The sequence below is a fragment of the Urocampus carinirostris genome, chromosome 3, assembly GCF_059441175.1.
Source record: "Urocampus carinirostris isolate Australia breed hairy pipefish chromosome 3, RoL_Ucar_1.0, whole genome shotgun sequence".
Classification (NCBI taxonomy): Eukaryota; Metazoa; Chordata; class Actinopteri; order Syngnathiformes; family Syngnathidae; genus Urocampus; species Urocampus carinirostris.
The window spans coordinates 56695212-56716510 of record NC_142351.1 but is presented as its reverse complement, the minus strand read 5'-3'; the positions used below and the strand labels follow the sequence as shown (position 1 = coordinate 56716510).

At 42.5% G+C, this 21299-nt stretch overlaps 1 protein-coding gene across 1 annotated transcript; it reads left to right on the top strand.

Annotated features, from left to right (window-relative positions):
• The first annotated feature begins 619 nt into the window (after positions 1 to 619).
• LOC148370205 (ly6/PLAUR domain-containing protein 1-like) lies at positions 620 to 17719 on the top strand. Its single transcript, XM_088330083.1, has 3 exons — positions 620 to 856; positions 10479 to 10613; positions 15728 to 17719. The coding sequence occupies exons 1-3, from the start codon at positions 808 to 810 to the stop codon at positions 15979 to 15981; spliced, it is 438 nt and encodes a 145-aa protein (XP_088186209.1). The 5' UTR covers positions 620 to 807; the 3' UTR covers positions 15982 to 17719.
• The last annotated feature ends 3580 nt before the right edge of the window (positions 17720 to 21299 follow it).

The following is a 21299-nucleotide window of genomic DNA, read 5'->3' as shown; positions in this document are numbered from 1 at the left end:
AGCTAATGAGATGAGATGAGATACTGAGCATACAACAGAGATGACACCACCAATTCTGACCAGTCATGCAATAAAGTGAGAAAGAAAGAGAGAGAGCAGAAGAAAGAGACAGAGTGAAATAGAGAGAGTGAGAGAGAGAGGGAGCGAGAGAGAGAGAGAGAGAGAGAGAGAGAGAGAGAGAGAGAGAGAGAGAGAGAGAGAGAGAGAGGGAGGGAGAAAGAGAGGCGGGGGGGATAAAGAGAGAGAAAGCCAGAGACAAAGACAGAAAGTGTGAGAGAGTGAGAAAGAAAGAAAGAAAGAAAGAAAGAAAGAAAGAAAGAAAGAAAGAAAGAAAGAAAGAAAGAAAGAAAAAGAAATGAAGAAGGGTGAGGGTGTGAGATTAAAAAAGAGCTAGAAAGACAACAAAGACAGAGAAAAAAATGAGGGATCGAGGGAGAAAAAAAGAGACTGAAAGGGGAGAGGGAAAGAAAGAAAGAGTCAGAAAGAGAAAAAGAAAGAGATCAAGAAAGTGAGAGAAAGCAAAAGCGAGTGGGTAAAAGAAAGAGAGAACGCATGAATCAAAGAGAGATCCAAAAAGGTAAGGCTGGAGTCGGCTCCATATTGTTGTGAAGCCTGCTTTCTTGGTTCACCTAAGAGCGGGCTTGTGGGGCCGTTTCGTTCGCGAACAACCGAATCGGACCCGACCGGGAGCGCTAGATGCTGACGAGCGCAAGCGAATGAGTGCGCGGTGTGCGCTCTCTTCAAGGCATCAAGTCGTGCTTTTTTCTGAGCAACTTTCTCCTCCGGTCGGATGCTCTCCCAGGAGACATGCGTCTGCTCCTTTTGGCGACTCTTTTCGGAGCCCTGGTTCCCGCAGGTAAGTGCGTTTTCTTACTCGTGTTATATATATTAAGACGTCAAGTTCGTCATGTAGCCTTTTTTTTGTTCACGGAACGATTTGTAAGATGATTGAACCTGCCAATATAAATTTCATTCTCATTTTGCGCAAAGTTAAGACCTGTACAAATGTCAGAATCCGTCTTGCAGTTTGAGAACATTTGGGTGCATTACGCATGGAGCGAGAGAGTCCCCACCCCTGACTTTCTTTCATGCTTAAAATGTGCGAAAGGAAGTTGAAATGTTCTTATCAATCTGAATCCTCCCTTCTGACTAATCGAATACTATTTGCTCACGCTGATAAACTGCCCCAACAGGCATAAGAGAACTCCTTAGAAATAATAAGTAGCTGCCTACATCCTCGACCGATCCCCACTGACGGATGGCGCCACTCATCGGCTTTATGTGGCGGTTGATTGTTTTTATCAGCGGATTAATGACTCTACCTTTTTCTATAATTGCTCCAATGAGTAGAACTGTAGAGTTGGCCTTGATTGAGTGCCGCTGCCACGAATGTCTGGTGCACATCGGAGGAACTCATTTAAGTTCAGGCACTAAAAGTGCATGGCACAGAAGGTATTCCTTCCTTAACGTCTCTTTTTTGCAGCATGCGAACTATACTTAAAAAAGACCGAGTTAAAAACGACCGACCCGCCCGCAGAAATGAAGATTCGATCATCTCTCAATGCACGCTTAAATACATAAAACATGTTTGATCAAAATTAAGATATGCAACAAAATAGTCAAATTGTAATAGGTGTCAACTGCATGACTCCATTTAGTACAGTTTTTATTTATGATGCCAATGTTTTTCATACCTGTCAAGCTCCAGGGCTCCATGCCCTTACAAACTGTCGTATTTTGCCTTACAAAATACAAAATAATCAATCTTACACCATATTTTTTTCAAACATGTTTATTTATGTAGTTTAACATGTTCTATTGTACATGTGTTTCATTATTTCATATATATTATTAATTAACATTTTGTTGTGAGATACTGAGTTGCTCGACATGAATGAGGTTTATTATAAAAAAAGTTTAAAAATGAAGTAGCTTGGACGATCACTGTAGAAGGAAAAAATACATGCAAATATAATTAAGTAGAATTTTCTTATTCAAATTTTTAATTCATTTTCTGCATTAAATTATTGTTGGTAATATTCTGATTAAAGGGATAACCACAAACCTGTCTTTTTTCATTTTCTCCTTTTATACTTCCTTTTTTTCTGTACTTCTTTATACAACATAATAATTAGTAATATAATGCATCAAAGCAAGTTAGCCGTTTGAGAGCCGGCTCTCTTTAATGAGTTGAGCCAAAAAAGCCGGTTCTCTAAAAAGAGACGGACTTCCTTTCACTACACAACTACGAAATGAAATCCCCAGGTGGCAGACGCATGCGCACAGTAGCATCAAACCGCTCGCTTCGTTTGCAACGGAAAAAACGATACCGAGATAGAGGCTGCCGCGGCAAACTCGTTTGACTTGATCGATTTGCTGTTCCGTGATAGTCGGCGTATACCGGATGGTACCCATGATTGACAAATTTGCATTTTTTTCGTACTGATTTTCTTGTACGTTGTACTCGTCTTAAAATGCATAATAAACATACTTTGCACGGCAAAAACGTACAGGTTAACATGTATGAAAGTGCATGGCACAGAAGGTATTCCTTCCTTAACGTCTCTTTTTTTGCAGCATGCGAACTATACTTAAAAAAGACCAAGTTAAAAACGATCGACCCGCCATCAGAAATGAGGATTCGATTCTGTCTCAATGCACGCTTAAATAAATAAAACATTTTTAATCAAAATTAAGATATGCAACAAAACAGTCAATTTATAATAGGTGTCAGCAGCATGACTCAATTTAGCTCAGTTTTTCTTTTCGATGCCAATGTTTTTTGTCCAATGATAGTCTCGCGAGAAAGTAACTGCACTGCTGTAGTGCAGATTGATTAATCAGAAGTAATCCAATAGCATTTACCAACAACAGAAATCCCAAATAAAGAACACAGAAATACCCGTTTTTTTGTACAATACCGATTGTTACATTAGTGGACAAGTACCAAGTCGTGCGTCTTTTGGTACCTGGCTGCATAGAAAGAAAAAAAAACTTATTTTTTTGGTTGTACTGTATTTATTTGTTTATACACATATTTTCCTTTACCCCAAGGAACCCTCAAAGTTTGGATGCTCCTCGTACTGAGGTTTTAGAGTAGTATAACACCGAAATTGAGAAACGATTGGTCAGTCGGCAAATATTGCTGACCATGTTTGGTCAGTTTTGGATGCTAGGGGAATCAAACCCGGATTGCGACAGTAAACATCTGAACCAACTCATAAAAAACATAAACACACTAAATTTGGAGTAATGACTAAAAATCTACTTGCCTTAATCGTCATACTGCTTTGAAATAAAGAAATCCAAAATAAGAGTGAGCAGGCAATAACATCAGTATAAACTACCATAAAATTCGGACTATAAGGCGCACTTGATTACAAGCCATACCCAGGACATTTTAAAGGGAAAACAGTTTTTCCATACATAAGCCGCACCTGACTTTAAGCCGCGTGTGCCTACATTAAAAAACGAGATAAATACAAATACAAATAAAGATGGTATACAGTTTTAATAATATACGATACCTTAACTCTCATGTAGGTTTTAGATCAGGGTATGGCGTCATAATAGTTTGTGGTTTGCAATAGTCTGTGCTCTGTGCAGCCCTTTGAGACCCTTTGTGATTAAGTGCTATACAAATAAACATGACTTGACTTGACTAGAAGAGATTAAACAACCTATACTCAATCTAGGCAAATACAATACTTGAATTTGTTGTTAATGATCGAAATTCCAACATATATTTAAATTGTAAACAAATTAACATTATGTTTCCCTCATTGATTTTCTAAGCCATTTTTGATCAATCTCATCGTCATACATTTTACAATGCATCAATGTAAATATTGCATTTTGTTTGCACTTGTACTCATTATATAATTTTTAAATCACAAGTAAAAAAAATCAATACCACTCTATAAACATTTATAATTGTAATAAATTACACTTTTCATCAACAACATTTGAAGTTCTCCAATTTGATACTGCAGCATGAGCATCATGACGTTCCTGCTCACACGCTGCATTTGACCACAAGGTGGCATCGTATCCTAACACCAATACACTGAGTATCATGATCTATCTTATGAGTACCCCTGCTTTATTCCAAGTGGCAAAACAGCCAGTTAGCCTCTCTGAGAGGTTTTCAGTAGATCAAATAAGCTTTAAGAGTGGCCGGTGAAAAGGTTTTTTTTTTTTTTTTTTTGCAGGGTAACGTGTTGACTCTCGCACTAGCCTCAGGCTCTGCATCACACTCCTTCTGTTTACATAATAAATAAAACTTTACTGACCTGATGAAAGCTGGTTGTTAAAAATACCACTGGTGTGATTTTATGGCCTCCTTTCACTTGGTGAAAGAAGCAATCATTTTGTGCTCAGCGTCCTTTACAAAATAAATAAAAACATCCTCCAGCTCGAGGTGGTGTAAGCCATCATTTGTTTTATTTGATAAAAAGGAGTGGTGCTACCTTGGTTGCATTGATTATTTTGATATCCTATTCATACGTTGATTATTATTTTTCCCTTACCTATGGATTCAACAAATGAACCCTAAGCATATGCTATACAATATATCACATATTTAATATTTTTTTAAAATCCAATAAAATCCATGTGTATCAGATTGATCATTTGCTTTGCATTGGATATCACTTTAACTCTCTTCGTCGGCACCCCCCATTTGACAAGAACTTTTTAAATTATCGTTAATCAAATTGATTAAAAGCAGTTCTGCAGAACATTCTCAATGTGGCAGCAACTTCCCACAACGGTATTTCACAGGCATCCACGTGTGGCAAAGGACCACCAGGCGAGAAATGACACAGACGGTGCATAATAAGTAATGTATTTTGTATAGCATTTTTTGGGTGTCTGTAACCAATTAAAAAAACATTTGAATCATTTAAACATCACTTTTTGAGTTTGGTCAAAGGGGCAATACACGGGGTACTAATGGGTCATGTTTTATGTGAGTCTCTGTCTCCAGAAAATGGCTCCACTATCCACCACACAGTTCCATAAAAACTGGTTACGGTGAAAAATAGTTGACAATACATTGGCAACTGATAGAGCATATATATATTTATAACAGTTCATATTTCCAGTTTATGTTGTCTTAATGAATGTGTCAAACCTTCCTGTGTGGAGTTTACATGTTTTCCCCGGGCTTGCGTGTTTTTACTCCGGGCCCTCCGGTTTCCTCCCACATCCCAAAAACATGCATGTCAAGTTAATTGGCTGGTCCAAATTGTCCCTAGGTGTGAATGAGCGAGTGAGTTGTTTGAGATCGGCTCCAATCAATCGATCAATCAATCAAAACACTTATTTGTCCCCAAGGGGCAATTAAAAGGCACACAAAGTAGCATACAACACCCACCCACATACATACAAACAAGCACTCCTGTGACCCTACTGAGGATAAGAGATGGATGAAGCTGTGATCCTAAAACTGTCATGATTCCCGCTACGCTTCACCCGTACCCGCTCCTTTGGCGCCAACTGCCTCGGACTCTGATTGGCTCTCTGTCCCGATTTAAACCCACTCATATCTGTCCCCTTTTGTCAGTCCGTCTGCGAACCTCAGTTAACACTAGGCAAGCCTTTTTCAACCCTGACTCCCACCTGTTCTTGCTCCCGTCTGTCCCCCGGCTTCAACCCTGTTTTGATCCTGACCACGTCTACTCTCTCGTCCCGGCTTTCGACCTCTTTTTGTCTCCGACCACGTCCACTCTCCTTTCCTGGCTTACGACTCGCTTCCGACCCCGACCACGTTTTTGCCCTCCAGTCCCGGCTACTGACCTGTATTTCCATTCCCGACACTGCCATCGCTCGTCACGGAAGATCCACTTCCGCGTTCAGAGCGACCTGCTTTCCGCATCCAGCAACCACAGGATCGTGGGCGCAACCCTTTCTCTTTCTCTCAATAAGACTTGTAAGAAACGCAACGCAAGTGGGTCTTGTCTCCATTCTGGTCCTGACAAAAACGTTTTTTCAACGACTTTCAGTTGTGCTTTATTCTGTAGTCAGAAGTGGCCTTGATTAAGAAGTGGCCTCGAGCTTCATCCCATCAGTACTTGCTTTACAGTAATCCCACATATTTCGTGGAGGTTGGGTTGAAAAAAGGTACCCTGATAGTCAAAACCTGCTAAGTAGAAATCTTTTTTTATTCATTCATTAAATACAGCACTCTATTGTACATTAAAACCGAAGACTAAACCAAATTTACAGGCACATACATTTATTTACAAATAAAACTACTGTCTGTAACTCATTTGTGCCCACAATATTCCGCCAATAAAACCTTCATAAGAGCTTCTCGTTGTTTCAGTCACTTTTTTTTTTGATAACCCATATTCTCGCTGACCATAAATGAACGATCACGCGGAAAAAAGGAAGAATTTACAACAGTCGCTTATGAATATGGATAGAGGAACTACACTTAATTTTTTCTCACCAATTTGATGCAGCGACATTCAAGATAGGTTGTTTTAGCTAATGTTCTTATCGCGAGAGACTCAAAAAAATGAGTAGAGATTAGGAAACTACAATTACCGGATGGTAAATGAGTGTTTATATATGAATCCAGGTAATTTGATGATTGTAGGCAAAGTATCATCAAGCAAAAATATATTGGGCAGTATAGTGCAATCAGGCTCAATCCTATCAATTCAGCTTATTCTTATCTACCTACGTTGTCCAGTTTATCTTTCTCCTCCCCCTTCCACTTTTATGGTGAACATTTCCTCCCAAAATTTGGAACATACTACGTGCTCACTTGGAGCAGCATTTGTTCATTCCTTTATTAGGCTATGTTTGACTCACTTAAAAACAAGAACATTGAAAATGGCTGCTAAAATAAACTGTTGTGTTTTATTTGTAAAAGCAATAAGTGTGCCACCAGACAAGGACTGCACTTCACTCTTGTTTACTATTCCTCATTTTCCCCGCAACCACCTCTTCTACACCTCTGTGATTTTCATGTCTCTCTGAACCCTGCGTTAGAATTAACGTGCCTTAACACCATCCATCCATCCATTATCTGCACTGCATATCCTCAGTAGGGCTGCAGGGGTGCTGGAGCCCATTCCAGCTATCTTCGGGCAGTGGGCAGGGGACACCCTGAACTAGTTGCCAGCCAGTCGCAGGGCACACGGAGACAGACAACTAACTCTGTCATTTAAACTTAGGGACAATTTGCACCGGCCAATTAATCTGACATGCATGATTTTGGAATGTGGGAGGAAACTGGAGTGCCCGGAGTAAAAACATGCAAGCCCGGGGAGAACATGCAAACTCCACACAGGAAGGTTTGACACATTCATTAAGATGATATAAACTGGAAATATGAAATGTTATAAATATATATGCTTGACAACTCGCTCGTTCATTCACACTTAGGGACAATTTGAACCGGCCAATTAACCTGATAAGCATCCATCCATCCATCCATCCATTGTCTTCCGCTTATCCGAGGTCGGGTCGCGGGGGCAGCAGCGTTAAAAGGGAAGCCCAGACGTCCCTATCCCCAGCCACTTCCTCCAGCTCATCCGACGGGACCCCGAGGCGTTCCCAAGCCAGCCGAGAGACATAGTCTCTCCAACGTGTCCTGGGCCGCCCCCGGGGCCTCCTGCCGGTGGGACATGCCCGGAACACCTCCCGAGGGAGGCGTCCAGGAGGCATCCTTATTAGATGCCCGAGCCACCTCAACTGGCTCCTCTCAACGCGGAGGAGCAGTGGCTCTACTCCGAGTCCCTCCCGGATGACTGAGCTTCTCACCCTATCTCTAAGGGAGAACCCAGCCACCCTGCGGAGGAAACTCATTTCGGCCGCTTGTATCCGGGATCGAGTTCTTTCGGTCATGACCCAAAGTTCATGACCATAGGTGAGGGTAGGAACGTAGATGGACTGGTAGATCGAGAGCTTTGCCTTTCGGCTCAGCTCCCTCTTCACCACGACAGACCGGTACAGGGTCCGAATGACGGCAGACGCTGCACCGACCCGTCTGTCGATCTCCCGTTCCATCCTACCCTCACTCGTGAACAAGACCCCAAGATACTTGAACTCCTCCACTTGGGGCAAGACCTCCTCCCCGACACGGAGGGAGCATACCACCCTTTTCCGACTGAGAACCATGGCCTCGGACTTGGAGGTGCTGATCCCCATCCCGGCCGCTTCACACTCGGTTGCGAATCGCTCCAGCGAGAGCTGAAGATCACGGGCTGAGGAAGCCAACAGCACCACGTCATCTGCAAAAAGCAGTGACGCAATGCTGAGGCCCCCAAACCGGACTCCATCCCCGCCAAGGCTGCGCCTAGAAATTCTGTCCATAAAAGTTATGAACAGAATCGGTGACAAAGGGCAGCCCTGGCGGAGCCCAACCCTCACCGGGAACGAATCCGACTTATTGCCGGCAATGCGGACCAGACTCTGGCACCGGGCATACAGGGACCGCACAGCCCGGATAAGACTGTGCGGTACCCCATACTCCCGAAGCACCCCCCACAGGGCCTCCCGAGGAACACGGTCGAATGCCTTCTCCAAGTCCACAAAACACATGTAGACCGGACAGGCAAATTCCCATGCACCCTCAAAGACCCTGAAGAGTGTATAGAGCTGGTCCAGTGTTCCACGGCCAGGACGAAAACCACACTGTTCCTCCTGAATCCGAGATTCGACTTCCTGGCGGACCCTCCTCTCCAGTACCCCTGAATAGACCTTACCAGGGAGGCTGAGAAGTGTGATTCCCCTGTAGTTGGAACACACTCTCCGGTCCCCCTTCTTAAAGACGGGAACCACCACCCCAGTCTGCCAGTCCAGAGGCACTGTCCCCGATGTCCACGCGATGTTGCAGAGGCGCGTCAACCATGACACGCCCACAACATCCAGAGCCTTAATGAAGTCTGGGCGGATCTCATCGACCCCCGGGGCCCTGCCACCGAGGAGTTTTTTGACAACCTCGGTGACTTCAACCCCAGTGATACGAGAGCCCAACCCAGAGTCCTCAGGCTCTGCTTCCCCAAAGGAAGACGTGCCGGTGGAATTGAGGAGGTCTTCGAAGTACTCCGCCCACCGATTCACAACGTCCCGGGTCGAGGTCAGCAGCGCCCCATCGGTACTATACACAGTGTCGATGGCACACCGCTTCCTCCCCCTAAGACGTCGGATGGTGGACCAGAATTTCCTCGAAGCCGTTCGGAAGTCGGCTTCCATGGCCACGCCAAACTCCTCCCATGCCCGAGTTTTTGCCTCGGCAACCGCCAAAGCCGCATTCCGCTTGGCCAGCCGATACCTGCCAGCTGCTTCCAGAGTCCCACAGGCCAGGAAGGCCCGATAAGACTCCTTCTTCAGCTTGACGGCATCCCTCACCGCCGGTGACCACCAACGGGTCTGAGGGTTGCCACCGCGGCAGGCACCGACTACCTTGCGGCCACAGCTCCGATCAGCCGCCTCGACAATGGAGGCGCGGAACATGGTCCACTCGGACTCAATGTCCCCCGCCTCCCTCGGGACATGGGCGAAGTTCTGCCGGAGGTGTGAATTGAAACTTCTTCTGACAGGAGATTCTGCCAGCCGTTCCCAACAGACCCTCACAACACGCTTGGGTCTGCCGGGTCGGGCCGGCATCTTCCCCCACCATCGAAGCCAACTCACCACCAGGTGGTGATCAGTTGACAGCTCCGCCCCTCTCTTCACCCGAGTGTCCAGAACATACGGCCGCAGGTCCGACGAAACGATGACAAAGTCGATCATCGAACTACGGCCTAGGGTGTCCTGGTGCCAAGTGGAACCTGATAAGCATGTTTTTGGAATGTGGGAGGAAACCGGAGTGCCCGGAGGAAACCCACGCAAGCACAGGGAAAACATGCAAACTCCGCACACAGGCAGATTCGATCTCATGACCTTATAACTGTGCCGCCGATGCCCTAACCAATCATCTGCCGCGCTGCCCCGTGCCTTAACACAACACAACATAAACACATAAAATTGGTTAATTTTCTCCCTTGATTGCTCCCAGCTGGTGGATAATACAAAGGGGGGCATGGCTAGGGAGAAGCTAGGGCGCTCCCAACCTGACTTGGCTAAAATAGGCTTTTCTCCCACCTCATTTAACACTTGGCTGACGATTCAGACTTTCTTACCCTCATTGTGAACACACTTGACTACAGTAAGAAAATTGAGGGGAAGGGCCAGTACTGGGAATGAGACTAAATCAAGTTTGAGTCGACTTACAAAATGTGAATGAACTGCGAAAGGTTTGATCCCATGACCTCAGAACTGTGCCGCGGACGCGCGAAGGATCACAACTCAAACAATTAAAATATCAATGACTGAAATGACTGAAGAAGTTATAAATGACGAAAGTATACAATCATATATAGGCAGTGACAAATTTCAATCTTGAAACACTGTTGAATCATGAGCCCTGACCCATGAAAAACAAGAAATAACACTGGACTTGTTTCTTGGTGCCTTTATAGGAGATGCCCTCCAGATCCAGTGCTACCAGTGTGAGGAGATGAAGCACAACGACTGCTCGACTCCGGAATACATCGTCAATTGCACCGTCAACGTGCAGGACATGTGTCAGAAGGAGGTGCTCGTTAAACCTGACGGTTAGACAATTTGTTGACACGCCAACAACACCTCCCATCAAATTTGTCAGACTGAACACTTGAATCCAATTATTCTTCGGTGCCATAGGATTTATACTTAGAACATATAATTGAAACGTTTTCAACTACTGTATATTCATATTTTAGTGGTTTACTATGAGTTAGAGCTGAATGTGAAAACCTAGCTCTGAGATAAACAAAGGTCGCACATTAACCTGGTGTGTTGTTACTTTCCGAGCTGATTGCCGGACCAAGGGATTACTGACATTTAACAGGGTTCAATTCAGTATACATAGAACACGTTTGAACGAGAGTTTACAGTCAGGGTGTCACACTGTATATCGCTAAATAATCTGTTATATGGCACTCCATTAAACAATTTATGTATATTGTTGAAACATTTCATGATAAAAACCCACAAAAAACAAACCTCAAACATCCAGAAGCTCTAGCAAAGTACCTAAAACAGTTTGATTGAGTGAACATTCAGAATGGGCGGAGTTATACACCAGGCGCGCGCACTTCTACTCCTTGCCCAGGGCTGTCTGCTCTGCAGGTAAATATGTTGGTATCCTCGATTGCAGTATTTTGTGACCTTTTCAAAAAATAACTTAGCTAGCACCTTGTTTTGAAACAATTTTTTAAGAGAAAAATGACAGTAAAACTGTGGGAGATGAATTTGAAGCAGGATAATATATTGATATGGACACATGCTCTGACATTATTATTATTTCATAGATTTTATCAAATCATCTAACACAACACAGTGAATTAAAATGTGCTGAAGAATAAGCTTTTGTCTGGAGAGCAGGTTTAGCCGTTTTGTTGAATTTTGTATTGAAATATATGGTGTGGACAATGTTCCCTCTAATTTTCCACGGGTCTGAGCGTTCACACAAAGTCGGTGAGCAGCGCTTGAAACAACAGTGAGCAACCATAATCCCAAGTGTGGCAAGATAATTAATTAGCAAACATGTCCAAAACTTGACATCAAGTTACATTCAGTTTCCGACAATGCAAAATTATTTTGTCTCTTTTGAATGAATTGACTCATGTACTATTGCAAAGGTTGTACGGCCTACAGACGTCGTTTGTTCTTACAATTCTTTCACAAGATATCCATTTCATTTTATTTCCTGATATATTTTGTCACATAATATTAACATTTTGGGGGGCTTATTTAGTCGGTTGTAAGATACAGAACTGTATTTAATCACATTTTTTAGTGGAAGTACAATGGTGGCAACAAGATTCACTTGATATAATTGGAAATTATTTGAATGCAACACAAACTTTTTCTTCTTTTTTTCGTGCTTTTTCAACTTTTTTTAAAATTCCTTTAAAAAAAATATCATTGTGTTTATTTTTTTCTTTTTGTTCTCTATTTACTTTTTTCCTACATTTCTTTCTTTTCTTTTTTTCTGGCTTTTTTCCAAATTTTTCCTTCTTTTTTTCTCTTCCAATTGTTTTTTTTCTTCTCAGCTTTTCACTACTTTTTTATTTTTGTATTTTTTTTCTTTTTTGTTCTATTCCCCCTTCCTTTAAGTCATTTTGTGCATAAGTTTACATAATATTTGGTCATGTTGGGATTAAAGAAGCAAAAACAACCCGAAGAGCCGTTTAGGACCCGAAAGAGCCGGTTCCTTTTAGTGAGCCGAGCCGAAGAAGCCGGTTCCCTGACAAACTCCACTAACTTTACTCAATTTCCTTCTCCATCGACTCGACTTCAAGATACCGCATTTAGGACACAACGTCAGGGGAACCCGTGTATTTTTACCTTCATGCACTGCAACTTTGACTTGAGACGCTTCTTAATTAGTAATTTTGAGCACTCATTTTTGTGCGCTGGCTAGATTTTCTTGTGCGCTGAGAATGTACGAGCAGTGCGCAATTGCGCACGCGTGCAGCTTAGAGGGAACACCGGGTGTGGATATTTGAAAAAAAAAAAAAAAGATATATATATATATATATATATATATATATATATATATATATATATATATATATATATATATATATATATATATATATATATATATATATATATATATATATATATTCATTCTTTTTTTTTTGTTGCTTTTATGGCTCTTCGGATCAAAAAGGTTCCTAACCCTTGAGTTAGAGGTAAGATTTTGCGCCCGAGCCTGACCGAAACCTGACCCAAAATTTCGTATGTGGAGGATATACACAATAGATTTTGTCCCCATATGAGCGTACATGCCAGTCGTGTCCACGTGCTTGGCGATGCGAGAGATGGACGTAATTCATCGCGCTAATCTATCACGCAAAAAAAAAAGAAACAAAGAACAAGGGCGGGTGGATTATCAAAACAAAAGGTCTAGGAGAGAAAAGCCCTCCCCCATCTAGGCCTCACAATCAAAATTCTGGTTTGGCTTGGGCTCGGTCCCTCAAATCAACTATATTGGTTGGGCTAGGGCTGAGCTGGGCCGGGCTTTAATAACCGCAGGCCCTGTTTGAGTCAGGCTGGACTTTTTAAGCCCACTCTTACCTCTACTATTAGTGCTTTCAGTGAATAAGCTGTGAGGGCCCATTGTTGGGCATGTTAATGAAAAACAGTCATTACTTACAGTTACTAGTTACTTTATCAAAGGGACAGTCTGTGCTTTTAGTGGTACAAAAAACTCATTCAGTAAAATAATAAACAAACAGTGATTTGAATACGAGACAAAAAAAATACCTAACTGTCATATCAATGTTAATTTTTAGAAAAAGTATAGGTCGAGAAATTTGGATTTATTTTACTTAGCGGACTCCCCCCTTTGGTCTCCGCCATGTTTGTCCATTTCCAAGCCGCCTCACTGTGCACTATGGCACTGGGGCACTGGACCTTGCTCACACCAAACAACACAATGCCATCTAGTGGTCAGATATCACATACTGTGGCTCTAAAAAATCTAAAACGACCTTAAAATAATAAAAGTTGGAGTTTATAGTTGTGAATACGGCTTGGATGTGAGTATATACGGTGGAGAGACTATCTCTAGGAGAAGAAATTCCGTGCTCTCGTATTCTGTGCTTGAGACAGCGCCACCATGAATGTATTTAGTGGGACTTTATAGGTAAATACAATGTACGCATGCCCACCACTTAAGGGGTAGTTCAGGGGACTTGATTGTTGTTTGTGTCATGGGAGTTAAAGAAGGAGTACTCAGAAATAAATTACGTAGGAACACAATCTCTGCACAAGTGGCGGGATAACACAGTAACACACCATTAAGTAATGACGTTGATAAGAATAAGCTGTGCCACGTCAGACCTGCAGATTTAAATATGTCCAATGAACATCGGCAAAGCTAAGCATCTCTTGCAAAATGAACCACACACTAGCTGTATTCGCTGACTACCATTTATCAACCAGGGAACATTTGATTAAACGAACCATCCATGTTATTTGACCTACAATAAAAGTCACAGACATGCTGTTTAACGCAACATATATTTATTAGTATATTTTGAGTTTCCAAAACCAAAGGGATAAAATAGTCCCTTGACACATAAACAAGCAGAATGACCCGGTCGTACCGGGCATTCTCCTTGGGCAAGGTTGTTAGGGTGTTAGTGAGCCCAGTCAAAAATCCAGCTTCCTGAAAAAGACCAGGAATTACCATCTCTATTCGCTCGTCCGAAAAGGACCCGTCTTAATTAACTAGTGAGCCAAACAGTCCCTCATATTCCTCAGCAGCTGTTACAGCTTGCAGAAGTATGGCTTCCAACTCTGCTGTGAAAGAAGCGCCACCCGGAACGAATGGCTACGGAACTAAAAAAAAAAGCTTTCCCGCCTCATCAGTTCTTACCACTAATGAGCGACGCATATACGCGCACCGCCTCGGGCCAATGGACAATTGTAATGCACACGTCTCAGCAGACCACAGCCCTCAAGTAGAATGCCCGGCAACGCCAGTCTGCCTCTTATGATTCCAATAGAAGTAGCCGGATGTGCCAAGCACCCAAGAAATACTCAGACCAAGATGTAACAGGACAGGATTTATTGGAACAATAATGATAACAACTGTAAGCGGTGATTGGGAAACCAAAGTCCAAAGGAACTCTTCTGGGATGGGACGAATGAGGAGGTGAACATCGGGCGAGTGTGGGGCCGTGGACACTGGTCTTTGGCAACAAGGAGTTAGAAGAGAGGCAAAGCAGGATATTCGGGCAAAATTAGGAAACAAAATCAAGAATACAAATTCGACGGGTCAAGCGTGGATTGGTTTCGACTAACCACAGGTGATCAATTTTTAAGCACCAGTCTCTTGTATCCAGCAGCTTTTAAAGGGTGCAGTCTTGAATGGAGGCAGCTACAGCTGGGTGGATAGTGATCCTCCCCTCCTGTGCTGGCTGAGGTGGAAGCCTGGCCCAGCGGTGAGGAGGAGGAACGGGGACCCTTGTCTTGGCGGGGGGCATGACATAACACCACGTTTATTAGTTTTGGTTGTATTTATTGGGGGTGCCTTGACACAAAACCTAAATCAAGACACTCCAAGAGATCCAAAGTAACATTTTCAAAAAAATCAGTTCGGCGTTTCAGTGCCTTTAGGCCACATACAAACACGCACACACACACGCACACAGACTGGGATATACATTTAGGTCAGACAGACAGATAGACAGACAAACAGATAGATAATAGATAGATAGATAGATAGATAGATAGAGAGAGAGAGAGAGAGAGAGAGAGAGAGAGAGAGAGAGAGAGAGAGAGAGAGAGAGAGAGACAGACAGATAGATAGATAGATAGATAGATAGATAGATAGATAGATAGATAGATAGATAGATAGATAGATAGATAGATAGATAGATAGATAGATAGATAGATAGATAGATAGATAGATAGATAGATAGATAGATAGATAGATAGATAGATAGATAGATAGATAGATAGATAGATAGATAGATAGATAGATAGATAGATAGATAGATAGATAGATAGATAGATAGATAGATAGATAGATAGATAAAATTAAATACATGAATCATCTATTTTTTTCCCCCTCACCAGCTCAGTCCCTATGCAATTTGCGAGCCCGCGACACAAAAACTTTGCCCACCCTTGCACTAGACCTAAGCATGAACTTGTCCCCTCTTTTCAGGAATTCATTATCGGAAGTCATGCGCTTCGTCCGCAGCGTGCCTCATTGCCTCCTCTGGCTATCAGCAGTTCTGCACCGGCAGGCTGAACTCTGTCTGCATTTCCTGCTGCAACACGGCACTCTGCAACGGGCCCAAGAAGAGACGGCCCCTCCCCTCATTGGCAACGCCCGCCCTGACGACAGGCGTTAACCTTGTCATCTTTCTTCTCTTACTTTCTCTATCGCATCTCGAGCACGCTGTTGTTTTTATCTGAAAGGTGGTATTAATGCATACATTTAAAAAGTATAAATAAGAAAAGTGAACAAACCCTGCCGGTACCACTGGAAATTTTGGTGGAGACCGCTGCTCTATTTTCTTCAGTTTTGTCGACAAATGCCATCGTTTTTCGAGTGCCAAAACCAATAGTGAACCTTTGCTGATGCCAAGGCTGATACTTAGTTTAAGTTGAATGTACTGGCCACTAATACACTAATAAATGTGCCAACCTTTAGCAAGAAGAAAAAATGGTTTACTAAGTGTGTGAGAGAGGGAAGGGAGAGAGAGAGTTACAGAGTGAGAAAGAGTTTGAGAGTGAGAGTGGGTTGCACTGTAAGAGTTAAAAGAGAGAGTAACAGAAAAAGAGTTACAGAGAAAAAGTTACAAAGAGTAGGACTTTCAGAAATAATGTTACAAGTTAAAGACAGAGAGAGAAAGAAAACGAGAGGGACAGAGTTGCAAAGAGAGGAGTGTGAGATTGTAACAGTGAGATAATAAGTTAAAAAGTAACATAGTTACAAAGAGACCTATAAAGAGAAAGAGGGACTCTCAGAAGAAAGTGTATTTTAGCAAGAGAGGGGTGGGAAGAGAGAGTGACAAAGACAGAGTTATTGAGGAAGAAAAGTCTTGAGTTACGGCTAGAGGTTACAGAGAAAGAGAGAGCGTCACAGTTAGAGATAGGGAGGAAGAAAGAGTTACAAAGGGAGAGTTCAGAGAAAGCAGTGTGAGAGACTGTTACAGAAAGAGTGTAATAGTTCGAGAGAGGAGGGATAAAGAGTTCTAAAGACAAATTATAGAATTACAAAGGGTGAGAGAGTTTCGCAAAGAGAGGGGGGAGTTTTAAAGAGAGAGGGAGAAGGGGAGATGAGATAGAGAATGGAGAAAAGAGAGAGTGAACAATGAGAAAGAGAGGGAAAACAAAAGAGTTAGAAAGAGAATAAAGATCGAGAGAGAGGAGAGAGGAGAGAAAAAGAGGGGAAAAAGATAGAGGTGAATTTCCACAAAGAAGATTTTAAGTTTTGAGAAATACTGTGTATACCTCTTTAAAGACATTATGAACACCCAAACTCATCTAAAAGCTGTTCAATTAAGATGTGCTGTTCAAGCATACAAATTAAAAAGCGAGTTTATGAATGTCACAAATTTGGTCACAATTTCAAATTTAAGATAATGTGAATGCGCTCCTCATTATTAGGTGTGTAAGCCTCCCCCAGGAAACAACAATTAAATACATTTTTGATGGCTCTGTTCATGATGAGGGTCCACTGTTGCTAAGTATTTGTTGCTATTTTGAGTAAATTAAACTATTTGATTCCGTAAATTAACCATGTGATCAATTGATATATAAGTGTATTTATTTTGGTTTGGGTCAGTTATGTTTATTTACATACCTGTATGTACATATACATATATCGTAATCAATTAACCATATTAAGGAGTGATCAAATTCTCAGTATTTCACAATGAATGGGCCCTGAGATTATTTCTTCCTTATGTGTATAATGATGTGTTTATTTGGGTAGACATTTTAGTGATACAATTTAATTGCTTTTTTTTTCAAACTGACATTTTGTAAGGAGTGAATAGTGGTTTGAGTTCTTATATTTCAAATAGTGAATAAATTGTGTGGTGTCACAGCAAGAAGAGTTTATGTTGAATTTGCATGGCGGGAATTTTTTCAAGGATGAAAGGTGCTGTGCTTAACTATTAGTAAATAAAATTATTGCCCCACATGATATTCTCGTGACGGTTTATGTATAGTGGATGCTGAGACATACTTTTATTTGAGGTAGGATCGCTTTTAAAAAATCCAGCTCTAACCAAGCAAAAAGAAGAGCCCAAGCAAAAAACAAACCTGAAATGTCATGCGTTTCTTCAGCTCTCTACAAAAATGCTTCTATTGTGTGCACTTTCGAGTTAGCGAAGTTTAGCAATTGGTACCTTGATATTGAAACACAGCAGAAGTTCGTGACATAGCTTTAAAAAGATATTCATTCAGCAAAGGGTATAATTTGAGACAGTTCTTTATGTCCTAAACTAAATATGTAAACAAGTTTAATGATTTGCATGTGTTAAATTGTTTTTTGCGTTCTTTCTGCCTAAGGGCCCGGTCACACAGCCGTCTGAATCACGGCCAGAAATTTCTGCCTGTGAAGCAGACGCTGTTGGACGCTTTGAGATCGCCATACAGACGAGATACAGCCGTGCTTTACACGCGGTCGGAAATTCACACGCGGTTTGCAGCGCGAAAAAGTTTTGCGCTGCTCAAAACTTTAGGGCCCGGTCACCAAGCCTTTCACGGGCGTATCGAGGCTGAATCACGGCCAGAAATTTCTGCCCGAGAAGCGGACGATGTTGGACGCTTTGAGATCGCCATATAGACGAGATACAGCAGTGCTTTAGACGCGGTCGGAAATTCACACGCGGTTGGCTACGCGAAAAAGTTTTGCGCTGCTCAAAACTTTAGACCACGTGTAACCGCGGGCGGCACACGAGGTAATGACACGGAAATGACGCGGAACGACGTGCTCTGGCCGCGGCCAGGGCGTGGTTACACATGGGTAGGACGCGAAATTTCAGCGGGTAATCGTGGGTGGAGCACAGTCATAGCATGTTCTGCGCCTGTATCGCGGTGTTATTACGTTAAATTAGCGTGTTACGCGTGTGACGGTCAAACACCTTTCTCCGCGTATATACAGCGCGATTTGCCGAGCACAGGTCAGTTGTGCTTGAGACGTCAAGGGGTGGACATGGATCCCCGTCACCGTAGTGACCTCGTCTTAATCCATTTTTATTTCTTGATATTTCTTTTCATTTCATAACAAGATAATAAAATACAAATGAAAAACTATTACAATAATAACATATTGGCTTCTTTGGTGCCATAGCTTGAAATCTTGATCTTCACGTGTCTTGAGCGGTTATGATTTCTACAGCCCGGTGTTATGCCGAGAAATGCATCCCTGCCGAGATTTGCATCCCCTTGCTGCTACAACCACTTTTACCTCGTTTTATCTCACTTTTAGGGAATGTAATGGCGAACATATAACCAAATCCACTTCGTCTTGCATTTGTTGGGAATGTAATACAACATAAACCATTCCGTCTTTGTTTTTGTTGTGAACGTAATCGAACGGTAATGCACACCATATATAAATCACTTTTGAGAACTTTTATGCACTCTACCGTAAAGCTTATTATGCAGAAATAAGCTTTACGGTAGAGTGCATAACAGTTTCAATACGAGAGATTTGAATAGAAAAAGGCAAAATAAACATGTTACCTGCTCAAAAGTGATTTGTATACGGCGTGCATTACCGTTCGATTACATTCACAACAAATAAAAAGACGGAATGGTTTAAGTTGTATTACATTCCCAACAAATGCAAGACGAAGTGGTTTTGGTTATATGTTCGCCATTACATTCCCTAAAAGTGAGATAAAACGAGGTAAAAGTGGTTGTAGTAGCGAGGGGATGCAAATCTCGGCAAGGATGCGTTTCTCGGCATAACGCCGGCTCGGCAGCTTTTATACCCGTGGTCCACACGAGAAAATGACGCGGAAATGACGCGATGAGGAAGCGGAACAGTCGCCGGCGTCTGTTTTGCGGGCATACCCCCGTGAACAGCGGGTTGGCCAATTTTGCGCATTTTCCATCGCGGGCAACTACGGGCAAAAAAAAAACGCAAAATTTTACCCGCGATACAGACGCAAACGGCTGTGTGACCGGGCCCTTAAATAAGCAGCACCTGTGCGGCTGTGATCCATTATACCCATTTCACCATTGTCGCGAACAGGGCCCAGCGGGGCGCATATTAAAAAACATCAGGGGTGGGCTTCAGCAAAGATTTTTGCAAACCACGGGGGGTTCTGGTCCCCGTTAACCGTGATGAAGGAGGGATTACAGTAATTGACATTTTAAGCCCAACCTGAAATTCGGGCCAGGTTGGGTTCAAGCGTAAAAGCTCACTCTGTAGAAAATTAAAATCTATTTAGTCTGCAGCTTTATTGAGAAGGGAAAAGTGCTATGAGCCTCCAAGATTTTTTTTCTCCACATCACACAATTAGCCTTTGATTATTTTAATTATTTTATCCCTCATTGAGCTTCAAACTAATGTCTACCCTTAGTTTTAGTGGATGCCGCTTCTGGATCATTTCAAAGGGGTAAAAGAATGTTAAAAAAAAAAAATCCTGTAATTGATCATTAAAGTGAAGCCAGTCAAAATGAACCATTACTGTTGACCTGCTTGTGATCCAATCAAAAACAAAGAATGCAATCAAGGAAAATCATGCAGGCCTTTTTCATTTGGATTGCAGTGCTAAGACTACTTAAAATGTTGAGAGATTGTTACCTCTAAACAAGCAGCGTACTGCAGCCTCAACACGGGTTCTGCACAGGTCGAGCACAGAGGTGGTCAAGCTCAGTATATTGGCTTCTTTTACAGGGTCCTCAAGGAACACCTCGGCTGGGGTTGAAGACGAGGAACATCGGCGTGTTACGAAAAATAAGAGTAAGGTGAACCTAAAGCCTGACTCTAATGATGTGCACGAAACACCACGTTGCACCAAATGTCTTTCACAAATATGAAACCACTTAACTTCCAACACTGCGTGGTTGAAGGAGAGCAATGCATCCATGAGAGCAATGCAATGGATCGAATATCGCTTTTCCTTTAAACTGATATCCAATACCGTACTCTGTCTCTCTACTGTCAAAACCTCCCGTCTCATTTCTTTTCGTAATACCAAAGATATCAACATTGACACCCTCTGCTCCGTTATTGACCGTTCCCCACCACCAGAAGCTCTCTCAAGCCCGGATGACCTCACCGCTCACTACAATGCCTGCCTCACAAATATTCTAAATTCTCTTGCCCCCCTGAAAACCAGGACTGCCTCATTCTCCACATCTGCCCCCTGGTTTACACCCGCTCTTCGGTCAATGAAATCAAAGAACCGCCAACTCGAGCGACTCTATAAGAAAACCGGCCTCACCATCCATAAGGACATGTACATTACCCATACTGCTAAATACAAGGACCAAATTGCACAAACCAAATCCAGCTACTACTCCGGCCTCATCCTTTCCAACGAAGGAAATTCAAGAACTCTCTTCTCTGTCATGAACAAAATCCTCCAGCCACCAAATTCTCTCCCCCTCCACCTGTACTCCACAGCAACCTGCAACTCCATAATGGAGTACTTCAATCACAAAATCCTTAAGATTCATCACCAACTCCATCAAAACCTGTCTGCTCCCTCCCCATCTGAATTTCCTTCTCCTTGTCACTTCTTCTCCAGTTTTGCTCCACCCAC